This window comes from Acanthaster planci, linkage group LG08 (assembly GCF_054643075.1).
Source record: "Acanthaster planci isolate LZ-2023a linkage group LG08, COTS_SCS, whole genome shotgun sequence".
Taxonomy (NCBI): Eukaryota; Metazoa; Echinodermata; class Asteroidea; order Valvatida; family Acanthasteridae; genus Acanthaster; species Acanthaster planci.
This window is the reverse complement of record NC_141784.1, coordinates 18,642,368-18,660,980: the sequence shown is the minus strand read 5'-3', so window position 1 is coordinate 18,660,980 and position 18,613 is coordinate 18,642,368. Positions and strand designations below refer to the sequence as shown.

Below are 18,613 nucleotides of genomic sequence, written 5' to 3'. Positions count from 1 at the left end.
GGCAAAGAAAGCGACAGGCAAGGGGGAAGTTTTCCATCCGGGCTCATGTGTGTACCTGACGTATGCACGAAGACTGTACATTCCAGCATAAATTGGTTGTGTGTATTCATCGCGCCCTGCACCAAACCTACATAAACCTGTGCACCTATTTTCTATGAAAACCCAACACTGCCATCTCCATGTAAAAACACAAGGGCTGAGTCAATTTCGAATAATTCACTATTTGAATATTCATCCTTCAATTCCATCAAATATTCAGTTGTACCGACTGGCAGATCATTGATGAACAAACCATATACAAAATCAGTTGCAAATACAATTGTACATTATAATCACTATAATAGCTAGTCACATCTAGGAGTATCTCCAGCCTCGATTTAGCTAAATTTAGAGACAAACAGTACTTCTTGTCCTGATGACATTTTGTTCTTTTAAATTTTTTAATAAATAACTTACCTTTTTGAATCATAAGATCTCTGTCGTTTTTCATATATATAATTTGCTTGAAACAAGCCTCCATAGTGCAATTTTTTGTCATGTAAAATGAGTTATTTTGGATTTGAATATTCCAATTCGGAAAATAACATTCGAATATTTGATAATCAAATATTAGGATATTTGGCACAGCCCTAAACAACATGCCCCTTCCTGTTCTCATTTGGAGCGGAGAAGATTCTGTGACTCAACAAGAAGCATGTGTGCCTCAAGTTAAGACAGGGGTGCACTGAGTGCATTGTCACCAAAGTAATGGCATTATTTGAGATTTGTCTGCAAAGTAATTAATTCATAAGCAGTTTTCCCCTATTGTTGCAATTGCTATTTGTTGAGACAATAAAAGTGAGAAATATAAGATGGCCAAGGGTGACTTTACTTTTTGTGGGGTTGTCATCAAATTGGCGATGGCAATTCGCCTTGAGCAGAGGCACCCCCTCATTGGTTGAAAAAGGGCCGCGTTGGTTGGGAGCGTTCAATTTGTTGGTAGCGATGCAACTGTGACTGTGCATTTCACAGTTGTTCTGACCAAAGGAGCCTCCTTTGCTAGGAAAAGCCCCTCTGTTGGTCCAGCTTGAAGCCCATTCCTTTGAAGACTCGTATTTTCTACATAGTTCTTCAGTGGTCTGTAATCACGCCCTGTGTCTCAGAAGTACATTTTCTGTGGTCATTCTTGCACTACTTGTGCGTAAAAAGTGTCACAGATATTTCAGTTTATTTGCTTATTTCCTTATCTACCATTTCAGAAATTTCATCCACAGGTTTTATAAACCTAGCCTATGATCCAGTTAGACCCAAAATTTATTTATGGAGCCACACTGAAATAAAAATCGCACTTTAACTTCCACAGCTTCTTTGATCTTCATACCAAAGTGTTTTTGAACTTGGTTCTTCCAGTCATGTCTTGCCCAGCGCTACAGGAACAAGATACCAGAGTCTGACAGCCACCACGTCTTGGTCCACTTTGTGGGGGCAGCGGTGGGATCCAGCAATGGCCTGGCCATGCTGCGACGCCTGTGCCTGGAGCTCAAGAAGCGATTTGGCCTCGTTCTCACCATACCTGAAGACTATAAGTACGTTCTCTGTTCACAATTGGAGTGTGTATCAACTGCATGTAAGCAAGTTAAAGCTGAAGTTATAAAGATGTACATGTAGTGTTCATTGCTAACAAAATATGGAGTCTCCCTCTGTTTGCTATATTCTAAAATTCTTGTCATTGTAATTCTCCAGTATGAATACCTGTACACATACTTATTACAGTTGATATGAACATATATTGCAGTTGATGGTTTTTTCCTATGTGACCCAGACTTTGCCAGTTTAGTCAAGCATGGCATATGCTGCCATCGATTAATCTTATCTTGTGAAAATAGACAATCTAGAAATTTACGAGGTCGTATGTAGCAGGTCACTTTTGAGGATATCTATGAGAAAAAACCTAAGTATGATAGAGTAAACTCTTGAGAATGAGATTTGTTTTGGTGAAATTGTACTGATTCACAGCAAGCTCATGATGAAGTTTCCCGAGTTCCTGAAGGGTGCTGCAGTGCATTGTGGGAGCTCTCCCCTGGTGATATTTCTGGACGGTCTGGACCAGATGGAGGAAGCCTACCAGGCCAAGAACATGGAATGGCTGCCTAAAGAAATACCAAAGGTAGGATTGATTTCTGTCTCAAAGGGCCTTCATTCCTGTTGCGGCCGTTCGTCCCACAGTAAAGTCACCCATTGTACATTGCACCTCACTCAGACATTTTTTTAAAATTATCGTCTAATTGTGGGCTTGGGTACCAATCAGTGGACTGATACTGCTGTATACTACTTCTTATTACAGTCATGGAAAGTGGCTTGATTAGAGTACTGCTATTTTACCTTATTGACTTTGGAGAGTGTGTATGTAATGAAATAAATCTATAACCTAATGACGTCACGTCTGTTCACATGAACGCTTTTTTTATTGGATTCATCAATTTAGTCCCACCTCACTGCCATAGGAAAGCATTCATATAAACAAAGTGTGACATCATTATCCTTCAGCTCTATTGGAAAATGACTGAGTCCGTATCAATTTTTAGTCCACTGTAGTCAAGTTGTGATAAGTTACTAAGAGTTAATCCTGGGCAAGTCATAAGTTAGTCACAAGTCAGCTGGACTTAAATCAAGTGACAACATAACATGAGCTGTGACAATGGCAATCCTTTTGACACGTAGGCCTATGACCTGACATTGTCAAAAGATTGTTAGGTTACAAACGGAATGTTAGGTTATAAACACTTAATTTAAACAGAAGTGTTAGAAGTTGGTTTTTTTTTCAAACTAGTAGAATTTTTTTTCTTTTAATAAACTCTCTCCAGGATGTGATGTTTGTGGTCAGTACTGTCGTGGACAGTCAATCCCACAAGGCATTGCTCCGCCGTAATGCCTCGACCTTGACCCTTGGGCCCCTTGACCTGCTGGACAAGGCCACGGTGGTGAGGCGCATGCTGGCAGTCCACCGCAAGACCCTGGATGAATCCCCATTCAACAACCAGGCAAGGCCAACAAGTTTAGATTTCAAGAGTCTGTAACGATGCTCTTTTAACCTAGGTGTCATTTGCGACTTTGGCTTTGGACAAAAGTGATGAGCTGCTTATCTCCTTGTGTTATTATGCAGCACATAGAGCTTTTCAATGGTACATGACAGTAACAGTAGGGTTACAATGTGACATTATTCCGACAGGTTTCCATCTTCGTTTTTGACTTTTTAAAAAACTTTTCTGCCCAGACACAAATGATCGTGAAATTGGTAAGAAAAGTAATATTTTAAAAATCTGATCATGCTAAAAATTTGGAGTTAAATGGAAGAAGGGTTACTCTTTCCAAATATTACAAAACCTCCAAACTTGACCTGCCCTTCAATGTTTGATTTTGAACCTTCATGATAGGACAGGAGTGCCACTTTGCACTCATTTTGTCGTTTTACGCTCATTTTGTCATGACAGGTCACATAGTTGGAAAGTTGAAAGAGTCCAGTCTGAAAATTGGGTTCAATAACAGTTTTGTATTTTAAACTTTTTTACCCAGTGGGTAGATACTAATGGCAGTTAACTGAAATAAAACAATCATTTCTGCTCACAAGTACATTTTTCTAACCTAATGAAAACTAACTGGCTACTCCTCAAAATGTTGAGTTCCCACTCACTGGTTCCTCCAAGAACCACCGTACTTCCTGAAGAGATCGATTCCACCCGGTATGCGCAAAAACCTCTCGAAGACAAGTCATTGTCTTCCCTGTCTAAATAAAAGTGTTTTGCATCCTTTAACGATCGTGATTTGGTGTCTTGTGCAGATGAAGTTACTGGTTGCCAAGAGAGAGGCCAACTCACCCTTGTTCCTCAGCCTGGCTTGTGAGGAACTCCGCATCTTTGGTGTCTTTGAGCAGGTAGGGGAAAAAAAAAGACCCTTAAAAAATGGACAAGGTTTGAGACTTTGCAAGTGCCCCTTCTGGCCTCTCTGTGCTGTCTAAATAAACTTTCATCAAATGTTCTGTTCGTAAGAAAATTGTTATCACGGTTCAGAAAATCTTGAATAGAATACAAACAACGGTCCAGGAGGTATCCATCCTGAAAAAGAAAATATCATTCTATCCCACCGCCCAAACAAATTCACTGGCGTCCACAAATTTTAACATCGGCATTATGTCTTTCCTAGAAGGAGGTTAAAAGGTTCCCTTTTTCCTCTAATTATCTGATCATCACAAACATAATGTTGAAAATTCTCATGGGTATTCTCCATCCAAATGCCCAATAGCAGAATGAAAAATACCCAAATCTGTGAATGCCTTTTACGGTGAAATGTCTGTTACCTATAGAGTACCGAAGTGTGACGTTATTTAGAACCAGGAAGTACCGTACAAACGAATGGAGTACACACGCATGTTGTTTGCACTTGGTTCTCACACTAATGCCTTTTGCACACATAACTGTGCGTGTGGCGTATTCACTTCAGTACCCTGTAGTGCACAGTGTGCTCAAAATCATGGACTTGCCCAAATGTTCTGTTATAGCCCCTTTCAGAGTAGTCCGTTTGGGGAAATGCACATTTCCAAACACAGAACCTGAGATTGCCGCTATCACAGTTTGCCTTGAGCTTAAAGTTCTCGGCATCTCTTCAATGTCAGGTGTCGGAGCGGTTGAAGCGGATGTCTCACACCATCAGTGCCTTGCTGCAGGAGGTGATGCAGAGGCTGGAGGGGGATCATGGCAAGGATCTGCTGTCCACAGCCCTGGCACTATTGGTCTGCGCAAGAGACGGTCAGTAAACGTCGATCAAAATCGGCTGTGGGCAGATTAATTATGGCCCAGAATGGAATGGGCTGAAAGTCACCAGAGAAGAATCTCATTCAGTGTGAATCAGTGGGAGTTTCTGTCAAAAGTGATACATCAAAATCGAGAGCTCAGTTTGGTCTTTGTAAACTGGCATCAAGACTCACTTGTGAGATTCAGCTGCAATTATGCCCTCTTTTCACTTACTCAAGAAACATGTGTCCTGCATTCATGGCTGTTTTCCAATACTCAACTTCGTCTCCGTCTCAGGCTTTGTCTCTGAAACCAATCCCTGATTGTGGGCCCGAAGCATTTAAATTAGATTGAAGTACCATAATGTTTGGTCATTTTTTGTATCTTTCTTGCTGTTTTGTAGAACTATCAGACTTACTATTGCACTAACAACTTCAAAGTCAGGTAGTTAAAAAAGAGTTGAAGCCTGAAATCAAGCCAAAGTTGAATATTGAAAAACGGCCCGTGGTTGCATTAGGTTAGTCAATATTTTAATTTGGGTGTTCACGACATCCCCCTTTTGTTACATGTTTGGTTTATACTTGAACTAGTTTTGATTGGTTGCTCTGTTGTTTGTTGAAGTTTATTTTCCTCACTTGGAGCCCTTGCCGTTTGACAGCCTAAAAGAAACAAAGAAAAGTATTTTTTGCTCTCCCCTTTTTGTCCAGTTGAGTATTAAAACATTGGAAGGAAAGTAGTAACGTTGCAGTTTTGCACGTAGAGTAAGGAGAATGTTTGTCACTTTTGCTGACTTACAAACGACAATGATGGCACTTCTTCATCAACGTTCAGGTTTGCTGGAGGACGAGCTGCACAGCCTCCTGAGTCTCCACACCATCTTGGGAGGCAGCAAGTACCGCCTGGAGGACATCAAGAATGTCTCTCTGACTGCTGAGCACATGCTGCCCCAGGCTGTCTTTGCCAAGCTCCTGCGGAGCCTGCAGGGGTTCCTACGCCCACTTGGGGAGCAAAGGTGAGACGAGAAATGTGATGTGATCTGGGAAAACTCTTCTTGAGGTGGAATTTGTCATTTTCGTGTGATACATGAAGGATACTGTTCTGTTTTGGAAGTGTTTAATTCATGATTCTAGGTTGTTCATTAGCTGAGTTATGTGGCAAGTGTAATATAAAAATCCGCTGACCTTATTTTGAGACAAAAATGTAAGAATTTAAAATTGACTTATTGCAAGATTGCAGGTTGTTATTATTTAAAACTATTTGGATATCAACAAAATGGTATCAGAATCATTCACTGTCAAAAAAACACTTGGGGACCATTTTTCCATTATCTCCCAAACAAGTTTGATGACATCCTACGGGTTTTACCAGATCCCATCACAAATAGGCTACTCCCAAGAGACTTATGTGAATCTTCCGTGATGCAAGAACCAATGCCAGATTTGTTCAAATTTTCAAGAGGGGTCAGAGTAAAAGATGGGCTCTACTTTGTTTTTAATCCTACTGAAACCTCTTTGGAAATGTACTCCTTGACTCAGAATTTAACCACCAGCTTTGAAGGTGCGTTCAGTTCCCTCTGCGCCACATCAATTTAGCAGTAGATAGACTGCGGACTAAATTTTTCTTTTTGCTTTTTGACCCAAGTTGTAGACATTTCAATACTGAGAGAGACCACTCATGTTTTTTTACCCACAGTGTAAACCATCTCAGTCTGGCCCACGACGAAATCAATAAGGCTGTCAGACAGCGCTACCTGAAGGGATCTGGGACAGAGGCTGAGGCCCGACTACATGCCCTCCTTGCAGGTTAGTTTTGATAGCATTGTAAGGCAAGCTCCAGTGACAATTGTTTGCCAATGCTGGTTGATTTATACCCCGGTAACCTATGCCCAAAATATATCCTGGATACCAAGCAAAATCAACCAGTTCTTAACAAATAATCATTTTTGGAACTTGCCCCTTGTATGTAACAAACCGGCACATGTAGATACAGAAATGCTTATTTAATCAAAAGAGTTTCACCCATATTGGCAGTGTGAAGCATTTTAGGCTTAGTAAAGGTTGTCCAACAAGCATAGGAAAGTGATCTTATGAGTTGATGTAGTGGTTCATTCTTGTTTCTGCTTCTCAAAGTTGGTGTAGAGCCTCTTTGCAAGACTCAGGGTGACATTGCATCCTTTTTCATTTCATGGCAGGTTACTTCTTGCAGGAGGCAGACCCGCTGCGCGATGGCAGCTGGGCCGGCCGCAAGCCTCGCGCCTTCAGCGAGGTCTCCCACCACCTGTCGCGGACCAGCGCCTATGCCGAGCTGCAGGGGACGCTGTGCAGTCTGCCCTTCATCTACGCCAAGTGCCGGATGGGGCTGGCCTCCCAGCTGCTAGACGACTTCGTCGGGGACGCGGCTTCATCCGGGGCAGCGGGAGCCAGCAGGGCAGCCCTGAGGGACCGTGAGAAGTTCCTGGCTAAGCAGCAAGTGCAGGTGGGTTGCTGGGGCGAGACCAAGGGTGACATTTTAGACATCCCCCACCACCATCACTCCAGACCCATTCCCTTCCTTTACCCCCTGCCCCTTCAGAATTTGGAGAATAAAGAACTAAACTTTATTTGTTTCAATGCTTTTGCGTTACTCTTTAAGCATCTCCCTCCAAAGTGATAAGCCCCTTCCCAAGCCATCATCCTTCTTGCCATTTTTGGTTTTAAAAGCCACCCTGATGTCTTGCTCCATTTCCGTACTGGACCACACAAGTGGGGGCCCTGAAAATCTTCACTTTTGCACTGTTCTCAGCATGTTGTCAACTCACTTTTTGGTCGTGGAAACAGGAATTCCGTTCCTTTGTGTCTCGCAACCTGCACGTCATCTCCAACCTGCCCGCCCTCACTTGGCAACAAGCAGCCAATGAGCCGTCAGAATCGGCCGTGTGTCAGTCCATGAAGAGCGCGCTCGACAGCGGGGGTGCAGCTTCCCGCCAGAGCCTTCTGGTCTGGAAGAACAAGAGAGAGGACCAGGAGGACTGTGCCATGACCATTGCAGGGTTCCCACAGGTGAGTAACGCCATGTCCATTATGGCTATGGCTCTTTACTGTGGCTTGCTAATGGCAACAAAACAAAGTCATAGCCACACAGTAATCAATTCAGACACAGCCTATGACTGGACTTTTAGGGTTGCCAAAACGCCTTGGTACGGATGATGCCACGATATATTTATGTACACGTACATATAATGCTTTCCTATGGAACATGGAATCTGTCATCACCAGGGTCCCAGCACATAGGAAAGTCTCACATGTAAATCAAGTGTGATTTCACCCATAAATCAGCCTGTGTCAGTGAAATCATTCACAAAGAATTATGCCAAGCGCAGAAGTAACCTGTTCAGAAAAACAAGGTCACCTGCCAAAAGTCGCACAGTATTCATAAATTGCCAACTGGTTCCCCGCTCTGATTTTTTCTTCTCACCGTTTGCCAAACAATGGTTACTGCCGTCATTTGAAAATTGCATTTCACGTGGAAATTTATTGTGTTTGACTTTCCTTCATATCTATACTGTGGTGTTGTTACAGTCAGTGTTTCCACTCGTTATTTGTACAGTAACTTTGTGTTTTCACGCATAAACTAAAGTCTGAAATTGTTTTTCATGGCAGGCTGTGACTTGTCTGGCCATTTCAGCCGATGGCATGTACGTGGCCTGTGGTAATGAAGACTGCACAGTTAAACTGTTTGAGCGTGAGACAGCAAAGGTAAGACATTGATCCTTGAATGTCTTTTTCCAACCGCAGATTTCCTTATACGTGTACAATAAACTTGAACAAAATTACAGTTTAGTTGTGACCTCGGTAACTTTTTATGTGTATTCAGTTGATCAGTTGTTTGTTAGTCTGGGTTGGTGCTTTGCAGTGGAAAAGCCCTAAATAAAAACGCTGCGTCAGCAGAGCTAAGAAGTCTGATTTTGTTATTTTTTTTTAAATTATAAGTTGAATCTCATTGGGTCAAGTAATGTCTGTAGAAGTTAGTTGGGTTTTAATATGCTGAAGCCACTTTGCACTTGTAGTAATGAAGCGTGAATTGTAAAAGTCTGAAGATTGGCTTTTTTCTCCAGCTAGCCATCTTGATTCAAAAGAGAGGTGATCACTGTAAAAAAAATTATATGTGTAAGAACAAAGATGATGTAATAGGGGCAAGTTATAGATTACTATCGTTTGTTTCTGTGGGTAGACTCAAATCATGGAGAAAAATCATGTCACCTTTATTTTCCAAGTGAAGAATTTGTTTTCCAAAAAGGGCTTTACCTGTAATTATGGGAAAATGGTCAGACCTCTTCCTATTTCACAGTGTTCAATGAACAAAGGTGGTTCAGGGACCAGAATTTAAAATGGCTGAACTTTGAATTAAGCCTGTTGATTGGCTTTTGTCAAGAAGTATAAGTCAGTGAAAATTATGGCCCAATTTTATTGCTCTCATGCAGTAAATTGGGAATATCAGCTTTTAAAATAACAAAATTCTATCCTGGCATATTGTGTGTTTCATGGGCTAAGGAATTTCGGCAGTATTGCATGCATTCATCGCCGGGGGATTTCGTACTTGGGACTCGGTCCAAGACTGTTGTACAATTCTAGTTCACACAGAAAGGCGATTGCGGTTGCAGGAATTCCATGGTAAACAGAGCCATAATATTTAGCCCTGACACACTTGCCAATTTTTTTTTCCTTTGTGGTTGTTTCCAAAAGGAGGTGAGGAGTTTTGTTGGCCACTTTGATGCCATCACAGATTGCTGCTTTGTCGGACGGCAGCGTCTAGTCACGGCCTCCGTTGACCAGACGCTCAGTCTGTGGGATGCCAACCAGGGACATAGGTGCGTGTGCAGCCATCGCTGTCTTGCCTACCAGACTTCTTGTATTAGCCACAACCCTGCCTTGTGCAACTTGTATAGACCTGATACCTATAGATCCCCCAATGGTAAAACAAGAACAAGTTGGAACCCAGACTGTAGCAGACCACTGGTTGAGTGCTATTATAGGCTCACCTTAATGACCCCAGTTCAGCTACCATGAACTGTCAGTGTGAAAGTGAATCAGAAGTCGCCAGAGTCACTTTTGATATGAAAGGATGGACTAAGCTGTTTTTTGATATGTTGCTTAGTTTGATATCCCAATGAGAATGAACACTATGAGGGTGAAATTTGGGTAAGATTTCTATTCAGGCTATTATCTCCAAAGCAGTTCTGGAGACTTTTTCGCTTTCACAGAGTGGATCACATTTTGTCATATCTCATTCCATTCCTATTTTACGTTGGCTGCGTTTTTCGCTGCGCGAACTCACCCAGAACTGTTCCACAACACCCTGCGATTCTTCCTGGTTCCCTAGGATTGCCGTCCTGAAGGGCCACCGACGTCGCGTCAGCTCCTGCTGCCACAGCAGCCGCTGCTCCATGATTGTCTCTGCCTCCTGGGATTGTAGCCTGAGGCTGTGGGACGACAGCGACGGCAGGCTTCTAGACACCCTGAGCGACAACACCCCCATCAACTGCGTAGCGTTCCACCCAGAGGGCAGGATGGTGGTGACAGGAGGATGGGACGCAGCCATGAAGATCTGGCACGTGGAGGAGAAAAAGAGACTAGGGGTGAGTGAAACACCCCCTCCCCCTGCATATGTGGTTAAAAGCATTACATTAAATTAAAATTTATATCAGGCTTCCAAGGACTAAAAAGTAAATCAATGTATTACACAGTTATTGGAAGAAATACCTGTAGGATTCAAATAATTTTCTTCGTGGTTCTGTATCAATCAAAAGTGTGAAAACTCAGTTATTGACCAGGGAATAGCCCACAGCAGTAGTCACACATGCATTTCACACTGTTTTGTCAACAAAAAAGGCTAGAAGCATTTGCTTTGCTTTCCGACAGAGAATTTGATGGAAGAAATTTGGACCCTGCTCAGGTTGCATTTGCTTGTACTTGCATTTTACCGATGCACTTCCTTTGTCACCTGAATTTTTTGTGGTAGATCTTGCGAGGTCACAAGGCCTCGGTGCGTGCAGTAGCATACTCTTTGAGCGGGGCGCACATTGCCTCAGCATCCCTGGATGGAACGGTCAAAATCTGGTCCTCAAAGACTGGCACCCAGGTATGTCAGCCACGGTGCAGCCTCATAGGGCTTTGAGCTGAAATTATTGCTTAGCGAAATTTGCGTGCCAGGAAGTTAGCGGGAAACCAATTAGAAATAGTATACGTCGCAAGATTTTTTTGGCTGGTAACTGTTTTTGCTAAGCAAATCTATTTTGTGCGTAGGCCGCATTCAAGTCATTTGCCTGTGGCCTGAAATCACACGCGACATTGTGGGAACTGGCTGTAGCCACTACCATAGACTCGTGCCCAGCCAAGTAATTCAGACATGGCCTTAGTCGAGTGAGAGTACGGACCAACACTGGGTGGGGCTGGTGCCCAAGTGAAGACCTCACAGGCCTACGCACATTCAGATTGTGCATGCATGAAGTATTTGTTGACCCTGAAGATGCCAGTACTTGGAAAGATAGTGCCCTCAATCACTCATGTACAGCCGCTGGAAAGCATGTGCTGTTTAACAATCCATCTAATGCACATTGTTTGAATTTTGTTACATTATTTCCAACCAGATATTTCATCAGTTTAAAAGAGGCAGGGTTATCATTTGAGGTAACAAATTTAAAAATGAAAACTTCCCTCTTTTGAAACCCGTCTCATTATGAGTACTTTATAGACAGAAAAACTTTGAAATTGGTGAACCCTCAACCCCCAGGACAGATGGGATCCATAGGATATTGTCTCTGAGGCCATTTTTCTGATGTGTTTCACCATCAAAATTCAATTCTGAATGTTGAAAATGGTGGTTCTACTTTCCAAACCTCCTGTTATGACATCCATAAGTGGTCTGTTACTGAAAACCTATAGTATTTGCCCCAAACTACAAAATTTTAAAGTGTTCCACTTTCTTTCACTACTGACCAGGTTGGGGGCTTGGACGGACATGTGATGCCCATCAACCGTCTAGCTTTCTCACCCAACGGACGGCAGCTCGTGACTGTCAGTGACGATCAGAGAGTCAAGGTAACAACTTATATTAAATTGGCAATCTATGTTTACTTTCACTGAAAGTTGTCTCTGGAAGTCGCAAAAGCCCTGCAGTCTGAATTCAAGTCAAAAGCTATTCAAATGAACTACAACATAAGCATTCCGTTGCCATTGTTCACCCTGTTAGTTGCCACTGGTCTTGTGTCTGGTCTCGTGTACAGCTTTGAGATGGTTTCTCATACAACATTGGCTGGAGCCCTGGTGCTTAGCAAAATTCTTCTAGGAATTGGTCATAATAACATACACAGTGTAAAGTGTGTTGGGTACTGGCACATTTTCTCAATTAAAGCGAACAACTTCCACCTTCATTCTCCGCTGACAATTTTCTTAGGTGTGGTCCGGCAACCTGGGCCGCAAAACAGCCACCTTCGGCCTGGACCGCTACGGCCATGTCACGGCCGCGGTCATCGGCCTGGACGGGATGCAGGTGGCGGTGGGCTACCACGGCGGCAGTGTGCGGCTGTACGAGACAAACAGCGGGGCGGTGATTTGGGAAGTGCAGCACCACCAGGCCAGGGTCATGGGGCTGCGATGGGTCATGACCCCAGGAGGTCAGCGGGAGTTGCTGGCCGGATGGGATTCTGGAGATGTCGCAGTGAGTGCGCTGACAATAAAAATCATTAGGGAAGAGTGCAAAATTAAATAAGGGGTAATTCAAGGTTTTCACCTAGAAGTAACCCACAAAACCCCACAAAATCTTGTAACACGTCAAGGTGAATTTTGATTTAGCTCTAGTTTAATTTTACATTCTTCCTGTACTGACCCGTAACGTCTTTAATAGATGTTTTGGTTTCCAGTTTGTAATCCGTTGTAATTACAGACTGGTTCACACGTGGGACAAAAGCAAACAATAGAAATTTATTACGTGATAGCAAATATTCACACTGAACTGAAACGAATGTCACTATGTGTTCTGTGTAGCATTCAGTTCACATTTCTGGTTGCTTTTATGCTAGAGCCTGCAATCTTATTTATATGCTTCATTCTCAGCCAATTGGTTATTACACAGGTGAACACAGAATTTGCCAGAATATCAAATATGGAGTCAGTGCCACTCATGTTGTGATTGCAAAATGAAAACATGTGGAAGGCTTTGGAAGTTTTGGTGTCCTTTTGATAATGTCCACTGAGAGAAGCAGTTTCAATTGAAATAAAGTGAAAAAAATGGTGTCCATGGCAACCATGGAGCCTCCCTGACATTTGTAAATATCAGAGGACCCTTAACCGTAACCATGAAAAAGCCAACAATGTTCAGTTGTGGACTCTTTCTGTGGGATTTTGTTGATGAACAAAAGTGAACAAAAGGCCTTTTGCTCTAGCTGTTGGGTTCTGTCGGGTTTGGCAGGGTGCTTAAAGAAAACCCACAGAGGGCAGGGGATAGTTAAAGCGGGGTTTACCAGCGCCACAGCTCCATTTACAGGAGGGGGTATTCTGCAAAAGAGATGGAACAAACTGTAGACAGAACAAACTATCTTTTGCAGTGACCCAGCACAGGGAAAGAAATCACAAACTCTCTCCTTCAGTCGATTATTTATTAATTTTACCCCTGTCTTCAATCCATAGCTTCTGTCGGGAACCAAGGGTTCCGTCAACACCGTCCTGGCTTCCCATCTGAAGCCGGTCACCAGCTTGGCCTACAGCATGCCCAACCGGTTGGCAGCAGCCACCTACGAGGACAACACCATCCACATATGGCGCTTGCCCTATGACCGCAAGCCCAACCAGAAAACGTAGGCACATTTTTGACTCGAGGTTCTTTTTTGGTTGTATTGCTCTTCCTTTGTGACCTCCTCCCCTGAAATTGCCCCTCAAAAAGACAAGTACTGGTACTGTGTGATATTTGTTCATCTGGGTGGAGGGTAATGTTAGAGCGACATTAATGCAAAGGAAGATACTTTTTGAATAGTTCTGGGGGGGGGGGTTAACAGTATGGTATGGTTTCTTTTGTTTTGGAGTTTTTTTAATAACCTTTGGGGTGCAAAATTGGAACCCCCTTTTGAATAAAGGAACTAGCTCTTGTTTTTGTTTACTTATGCCTGTTTTCCTGTCTTTTGTTGCTCATGATTTGTGTAGCATTGCTTCTGAAACATGTTAGCCACCGTCAGTGGCCAGATTTATTTCCATAATGATAAACACAGTTCCTGACATACAATTTCTTCCGCTGTATGCAGCCTGGACTGCCTTGCTGTGATCCATGCAACTTGCAACGGCACCGTGACCTGCTGTGGGTTCAGTGTGGACGGCACCAGACTGGCCACGGGAAGCAAAGATGCGGTAAGATCACCGAGGTCAACGAGACTTGAAAAGCTAAGAAGAGTCAGAATGATTGATTTGTTGCTTCCCTAACACAAGGACAAAGAATGTCAGTTTTGAGATTTTGTAGTGCGGAACATGCTTAAAAGAGCTTAGAGTAGCAGCCTCGAGCAGAAGCACCCCCTCATCGGTTGAAAAGAGCCATATTGATCAGGAGTGTTAATTTTGTTGGTAGCGATGCAAGCTTAACACATGCATTTCCTAGTTAGTCGTACACTAGCGAAGTTTACTTCTGACCAAAGGGACCCTCTGTTGCTGAGAAAATTGCACCCTCTATTGGTCCAGCTCAAGGCTCATTCCTGTGCCAAAAAGGCAGTGAGTGGGTCTTGCTGTCGTGGCATTTCACATTCATGACTTTTCAAATGCAAAAACTTGGTGTTTTTGATGTGTTCATGAAACTTTGATGAAACTTATTAACAACTGAAACATTTTCCTTTGTATTGTTAGGACAGGGTTGGTTACTTATGTCCTTCAGATGTAGTAAACTTGGTTGCTAGGAAAAATTTGATGAAACCAACTAAACAGTTAAAATCTTTTCTGTTGTATTATTTGGACAGGGGTGGTTATGGGGGTACGGTTTTGCAAATGGAATAATCTGGTTCTTTAAAAAGCTTGATGAAGGAGATATCGATCCCCAACCAACCAAATTCCAACACCAGGGTTTGTTAGAATCTGTTAGGATGAGTACTGCACTGGTATACTGGCTGTGCTTTATGTGTTTTGTGTTAGATTAAGCACTTGAAACAAGATTCCTTTTGGCCAAGTGTTTCCAAACCAAGCTGAAGTAGGTAGATTGATGTTTGACAAGTCTTCCCATTGCTTTTGGTTTTTCATGCTTCAGAGTTATGTAAAGGAAGAATTGTGTCTACAGAAATCTTCAGTAGTTGTTGGCAGTGACCGGATTTTTGAGTTTGCATTGCTCATTTTGGTGTCATTTTGCCGATAGTACATGCAGCTTAACATTCTTTCAGCCTGGTTTTTGGGATGGTGGTGGCATTCACGTTTGTGTTGTTGGAACAGGGTCGGTTATGGGTTGCACGTCACATTCTTTTCGCATCCCCAATTTTCCTCGGATATGAACACTCTAAAGTTTGGCTCATTGCAATTTTTGCCCTCACAGAGCCTGCAGGTGTGGAGCATGGAGAGTGACTACATAAGCGGCAAGCGAGGCAAAGCATTGCGACCACTGGCCGAGATACACGCTTGCCATAAGGACTGGGTGACGGCGCTGTGCTGGTCAGATAGCAACGACTTCCTGGTACGACAAGTGATAATCTCTCTAATGAATGTATTCCTAAATACCTTCAAATTTACTGTTTACCTACCAGAATAATGATCAATCAATAATTCGGACAAGAAGAAAGATTTAGTTTCTAGGGAAATCAAACGACAGTGAGACCTAGCTACCCAGAGAGGCACCAGGTTTAATCAAAGTTGTTAAAAGGTTTGCTGCTAAATTGAGGTATACTGATCAATGTGACCCCTCTCATTAAGACATAAGCGCTGATGTGGGTTGCTTTATTTCAATAAAATCTTCAACCACTAATGAGCTGTGTTTTCTTCTTCAAATCAGTCCACTGAACAATGTCGAAAGCAGAAATCTTTGGCTGGTGTAGATAGTTGAAGTTTTGGACGTTGCGTTGCTCTTGTGGTGTGATTTCACCAACAGTCACTCGTAAAAGTTGCAGAACTTACCAGAAGCTTTTCTAGCAAGTCATCCTGCTTTTGGAATAGTGGGTTTGATATTTTCAAGGTGTGAATATTTGCTGGTGCTTGGCGATACATTCATGGGATTGTTTATCTGCTAAATCCAGGAGATGAAAGGAGGTTCAGTCTACCATTTTTTTTACTCTACCATTGCAAGAGCTGAGCATCATCCCAAAGTGAAGAATAAGGTTCACTGACCAAGAATTGATGTGACAAGTCCTATGCTTTATCTTGTTGCAGGTGACTGCTTCTAATGACTTCACCCTGAAACTCTGGGACATGAAAGCCATGAATGAAAAATGCCAGTTTATCGGGCACACCAGCGCCATCAACGCTGTTGCGTACAGTGTAAGTCCTTCAAGGTTTATTCCCAGGATAAATTTTACAAGAAGAAGTGTTCCAAAGGGGCCGCTTGTTTTGAAATGTACAGTTGAAACCTAAAATGTAACATCCTTATGTTTGTCATCTGTCTTTCATCACTATCTTAAAGCACTGCACAAGCACATATCTATATGGTAACTCAGTAAATAAACTCATTAAGTTAGAAATTTCAAGAAGTTGCACTTTTCCCCAAAATACAACCAGTTCACTCTCGCGAGATTAATATTGTTTGGCACAGTGATGCCCCATTTTTACCCCCTTTACCACGCTGAGAAGAATGGCTGCTCTTCGATGTCACACTAACCTGTAAATTTCTCCTAGTTGTAAAACTCTGCCAACTGCCCAATTCTAAGCACACCTGCCGATCTTGGGTTTCTGGAATTCTCACCATTCTAAGCTTTGCAATTCAAGCACAGTTGAAAAGTGCTGGGACGACCAACCGCCACAAGGAGCAATCTCTTACGGACCCCTCATTCTGTGATCCTGCCGTCTTCCCTTCAAAAAGCCGCAGCAGAGTTCTCAAGAGAGAAGCAGTATCAATGCTTATTTCCCTGTTCCTTCCCATTATTTTAGTGTTTATGTATTTTTGACCCCGGTCATTTCAGCAAGGCTGTGTTGTGTCCGCCTGCTTCGATGGCACCATCCGAGTCTGGTCACACAAGGGCATTGAGATCACCACCCTGTACGGCCACAACAGTCGCGTCAACTGCTGCGATATCTTTGTGTCGGCCAAGCAGCTTGAGGGTAAGCGCAGATAGTCCTGTATGAACAAGGATATGTAAACTTCCCTACTTTGAGGAAATCCAAAGCGTGAAACTTCCATCACTTTATTTGTGATTCTCAATAGAACCCTGATTATCTTTAGCCCAACAGTCCTTAATTAATCCTCCAAATTTTATAATATGATTTTTCAAACACATTGGACATAAAGGCGTATTTGTACACTGCCTTTTTTTAATGGTTTTGTGTACTTCATAAAAACTGCATTGCAATCAGAATCTGGGATTTATGTTGAAGCATTCCAAAGTAGGACCCTCTAGTTTGCAGTGGTAGCAACACACAGATGTCAAGTATGTTGTTCAGCAGTATTTTCTTGTAATTCACAGTTTTTAGAAGTATCTGAAGAAGGAGCTCAGATATGAAGAGTTTACTGTAATGTATTCATTGAAAGATATCAACAGTCAACGCAGAAAACATTTCTTTAACCCTAACAGTCCCAAATCCTTCAATTTCAATACCATTTTACATACACCCTAGGGGGTTAGGGTTAATCTAAGGAACTCAGGAGAGATTAAATCAATTTATAGGGGTCATGAAATAACAACTGGTACATTCACCAAATTTTCAAATGCATATGTGGCCTTGAACAATTTTGCTGTTGGCCTTTAGTTTGACAATTTCCAAAAACAAGAGCCGGAATTTCTATAAGCATTCATGTGCATTTGTGAATTTGGTCATTTTGGCGGCAGATTTATTTGAAGACCTGGGCACCAAAGAGTCTGAAGCGCCGAGCCAGCCTTGGTCAAGCATGGTGGCCAAAGAGGAGTGGAAGGACAAGCACGAGAAGAGGAAACTGGACAAGGTGGAGATGGTGCGGCTGGAGAATGTTGTCGTGGCAACTGGCGGTGACGATGCCATGACACACCTGTGGAAACCTCTACAGGTGAGGCCATTGTGTTATTTGCTTGTTGTCTCCTCCACTACTGGCCATCCCTGGTATACATGGTCCAGCCCATTGATGGGGCTAGGCCCTTATCCAGATTTAAAGGAACTCTCTTTGAAATACTACATCACACTTACGTGCATGTTCCAAGAGTACTTGAATCTCATCTTCTTTGATCCAATTGCATGTAGTCTTTCCATTAACAGTAAATATCACCTTGGAAACCTGACTTTTGTAGGAAAACAAATTGCTTCATAGGAATGAGGGATGATGGATACTTTTGTTAATTGTCTCCAGGGCAACGAGATGGCATCATTGAGTGGTCACTCGGACAGTGTGGTGGCTGTAGCCGTGTCCAGCAAAGGTGATATCATCACAGGATCACTGGACAAGACGGTGAAGATCTGGACACCAAAGGTAAACCCCCAAGGCAGGGTGCTCGAAGATTGGAGTATTACCCCTTTTGCTAACTTCCTCAGTTAACTTTGGAGAGTAAAACTTTCAGTCAAAACACTTTGACCATTTGAAGAAAAACCTCAGTTCTAGAGTGGTAAGGAAGATGTTACTTTTTGGGCATGGCAAGAAACATTTTGAGAGAAGACTCATTAAAGAGGAAATAACTTTCTTTGCACCCATTCGCACTAAAGTACACACCTTTTTCCTTCATCTCCAATTCCACATTT

General features: G+C 42.7%; 1 protein-coding gene across 2 annotated transcripts in view; it reads left to right on the top strand.

Moving 5' to 3' along the window:
- The window catches only part of tep1 (telomerase associated protein 1), a 46,369-nt gene that overhangs the window by 20,926 nt on the left and 6,830 nt on the right, over positions 1 to 18,613 (top strand). For both annotated transcript variants that reach the window (XM_087140004.1, XM_087140005.1), the window contains exons 20-41: positions 1,390 to 1,565; positions 1,996 to 2,146; positions 2,844 to 3,020; positions 3,818 to 3,910; positions 4,649 to 4,781; positions 5,598 to 5,778; positions 6,459 to 6,568; positions 6,958 to 7,241; positions 7,583 to 7,804; positions 8,405 to 8,500; positions 9,488 to 9,612; positions 10,125 to 10,380; positions 10,764 to 10,883; positions 11,744 to 11,842; positions 12,198 to 12,461; positions 13,430 to 13,596; positions 14,038 to 14,140; positions 15,300 to 15,437; positions 16,127 to 16,234; positions 16,873 to 17,011; positions 17,737 to 17,930; positions 18,228 to 18,347. In XM_087140004.1, coding sequence (XP_086996130.1) covers positions 1,390 to 1,565; positions 1,996 to 2,146; positions 2,844 to 3,020; positions 3,818 to 3,910; positions 4,649 to 4,781; positions 5,598 to 5,778; positions 6,459 to 6,568; positions 6,958 to 7,241; positions 7,583 to 7,804; positions 8,405 to 8,500; positions 9,488 to 9,612; positions 10,125 to 10,380; positions 10,764 to 10,883; positions 11,744 to 11,842; positions 12,198 to 12,461; positions 13,430 to 13,596; positions 14,038 to 14,140; positions 15,300 to 15,437; positions 16,127 to 16,234; positions 16,873 to 17,011; positions 17,737 to 17,930; positions 18,228 to 18,347 — 3,456 coding nt within the window. The remainder of the gene's footprint in view (positions 1 to 1,389; positions 1,566 to 1,995; positions 2,147 to 2,843; positions 3,021 to 3,817; positions 3,911 to 4,648; positions 4,782 to 5,597; positions 5,779 to 6,458; positions 6,569 to 6,957; positions 7,242 to 7,582; positions 7,805 to 8,404; positions 8,501 to 9,487; positions 9,613 to 10,124; positions 10,381 to 10,763; positions 10,884 to 11,743; positions 11,843 to 12,197; positions 12,462 to 13,429; positions 13,597 to 14,037; positions 14,141 to 15,299; positions 15,438 to 16,126; positions 16,235 to 16,872; positions 17,012 to 17,736; positions 17,931 to 18,227; positions 18,348 to 18,613) is intronic.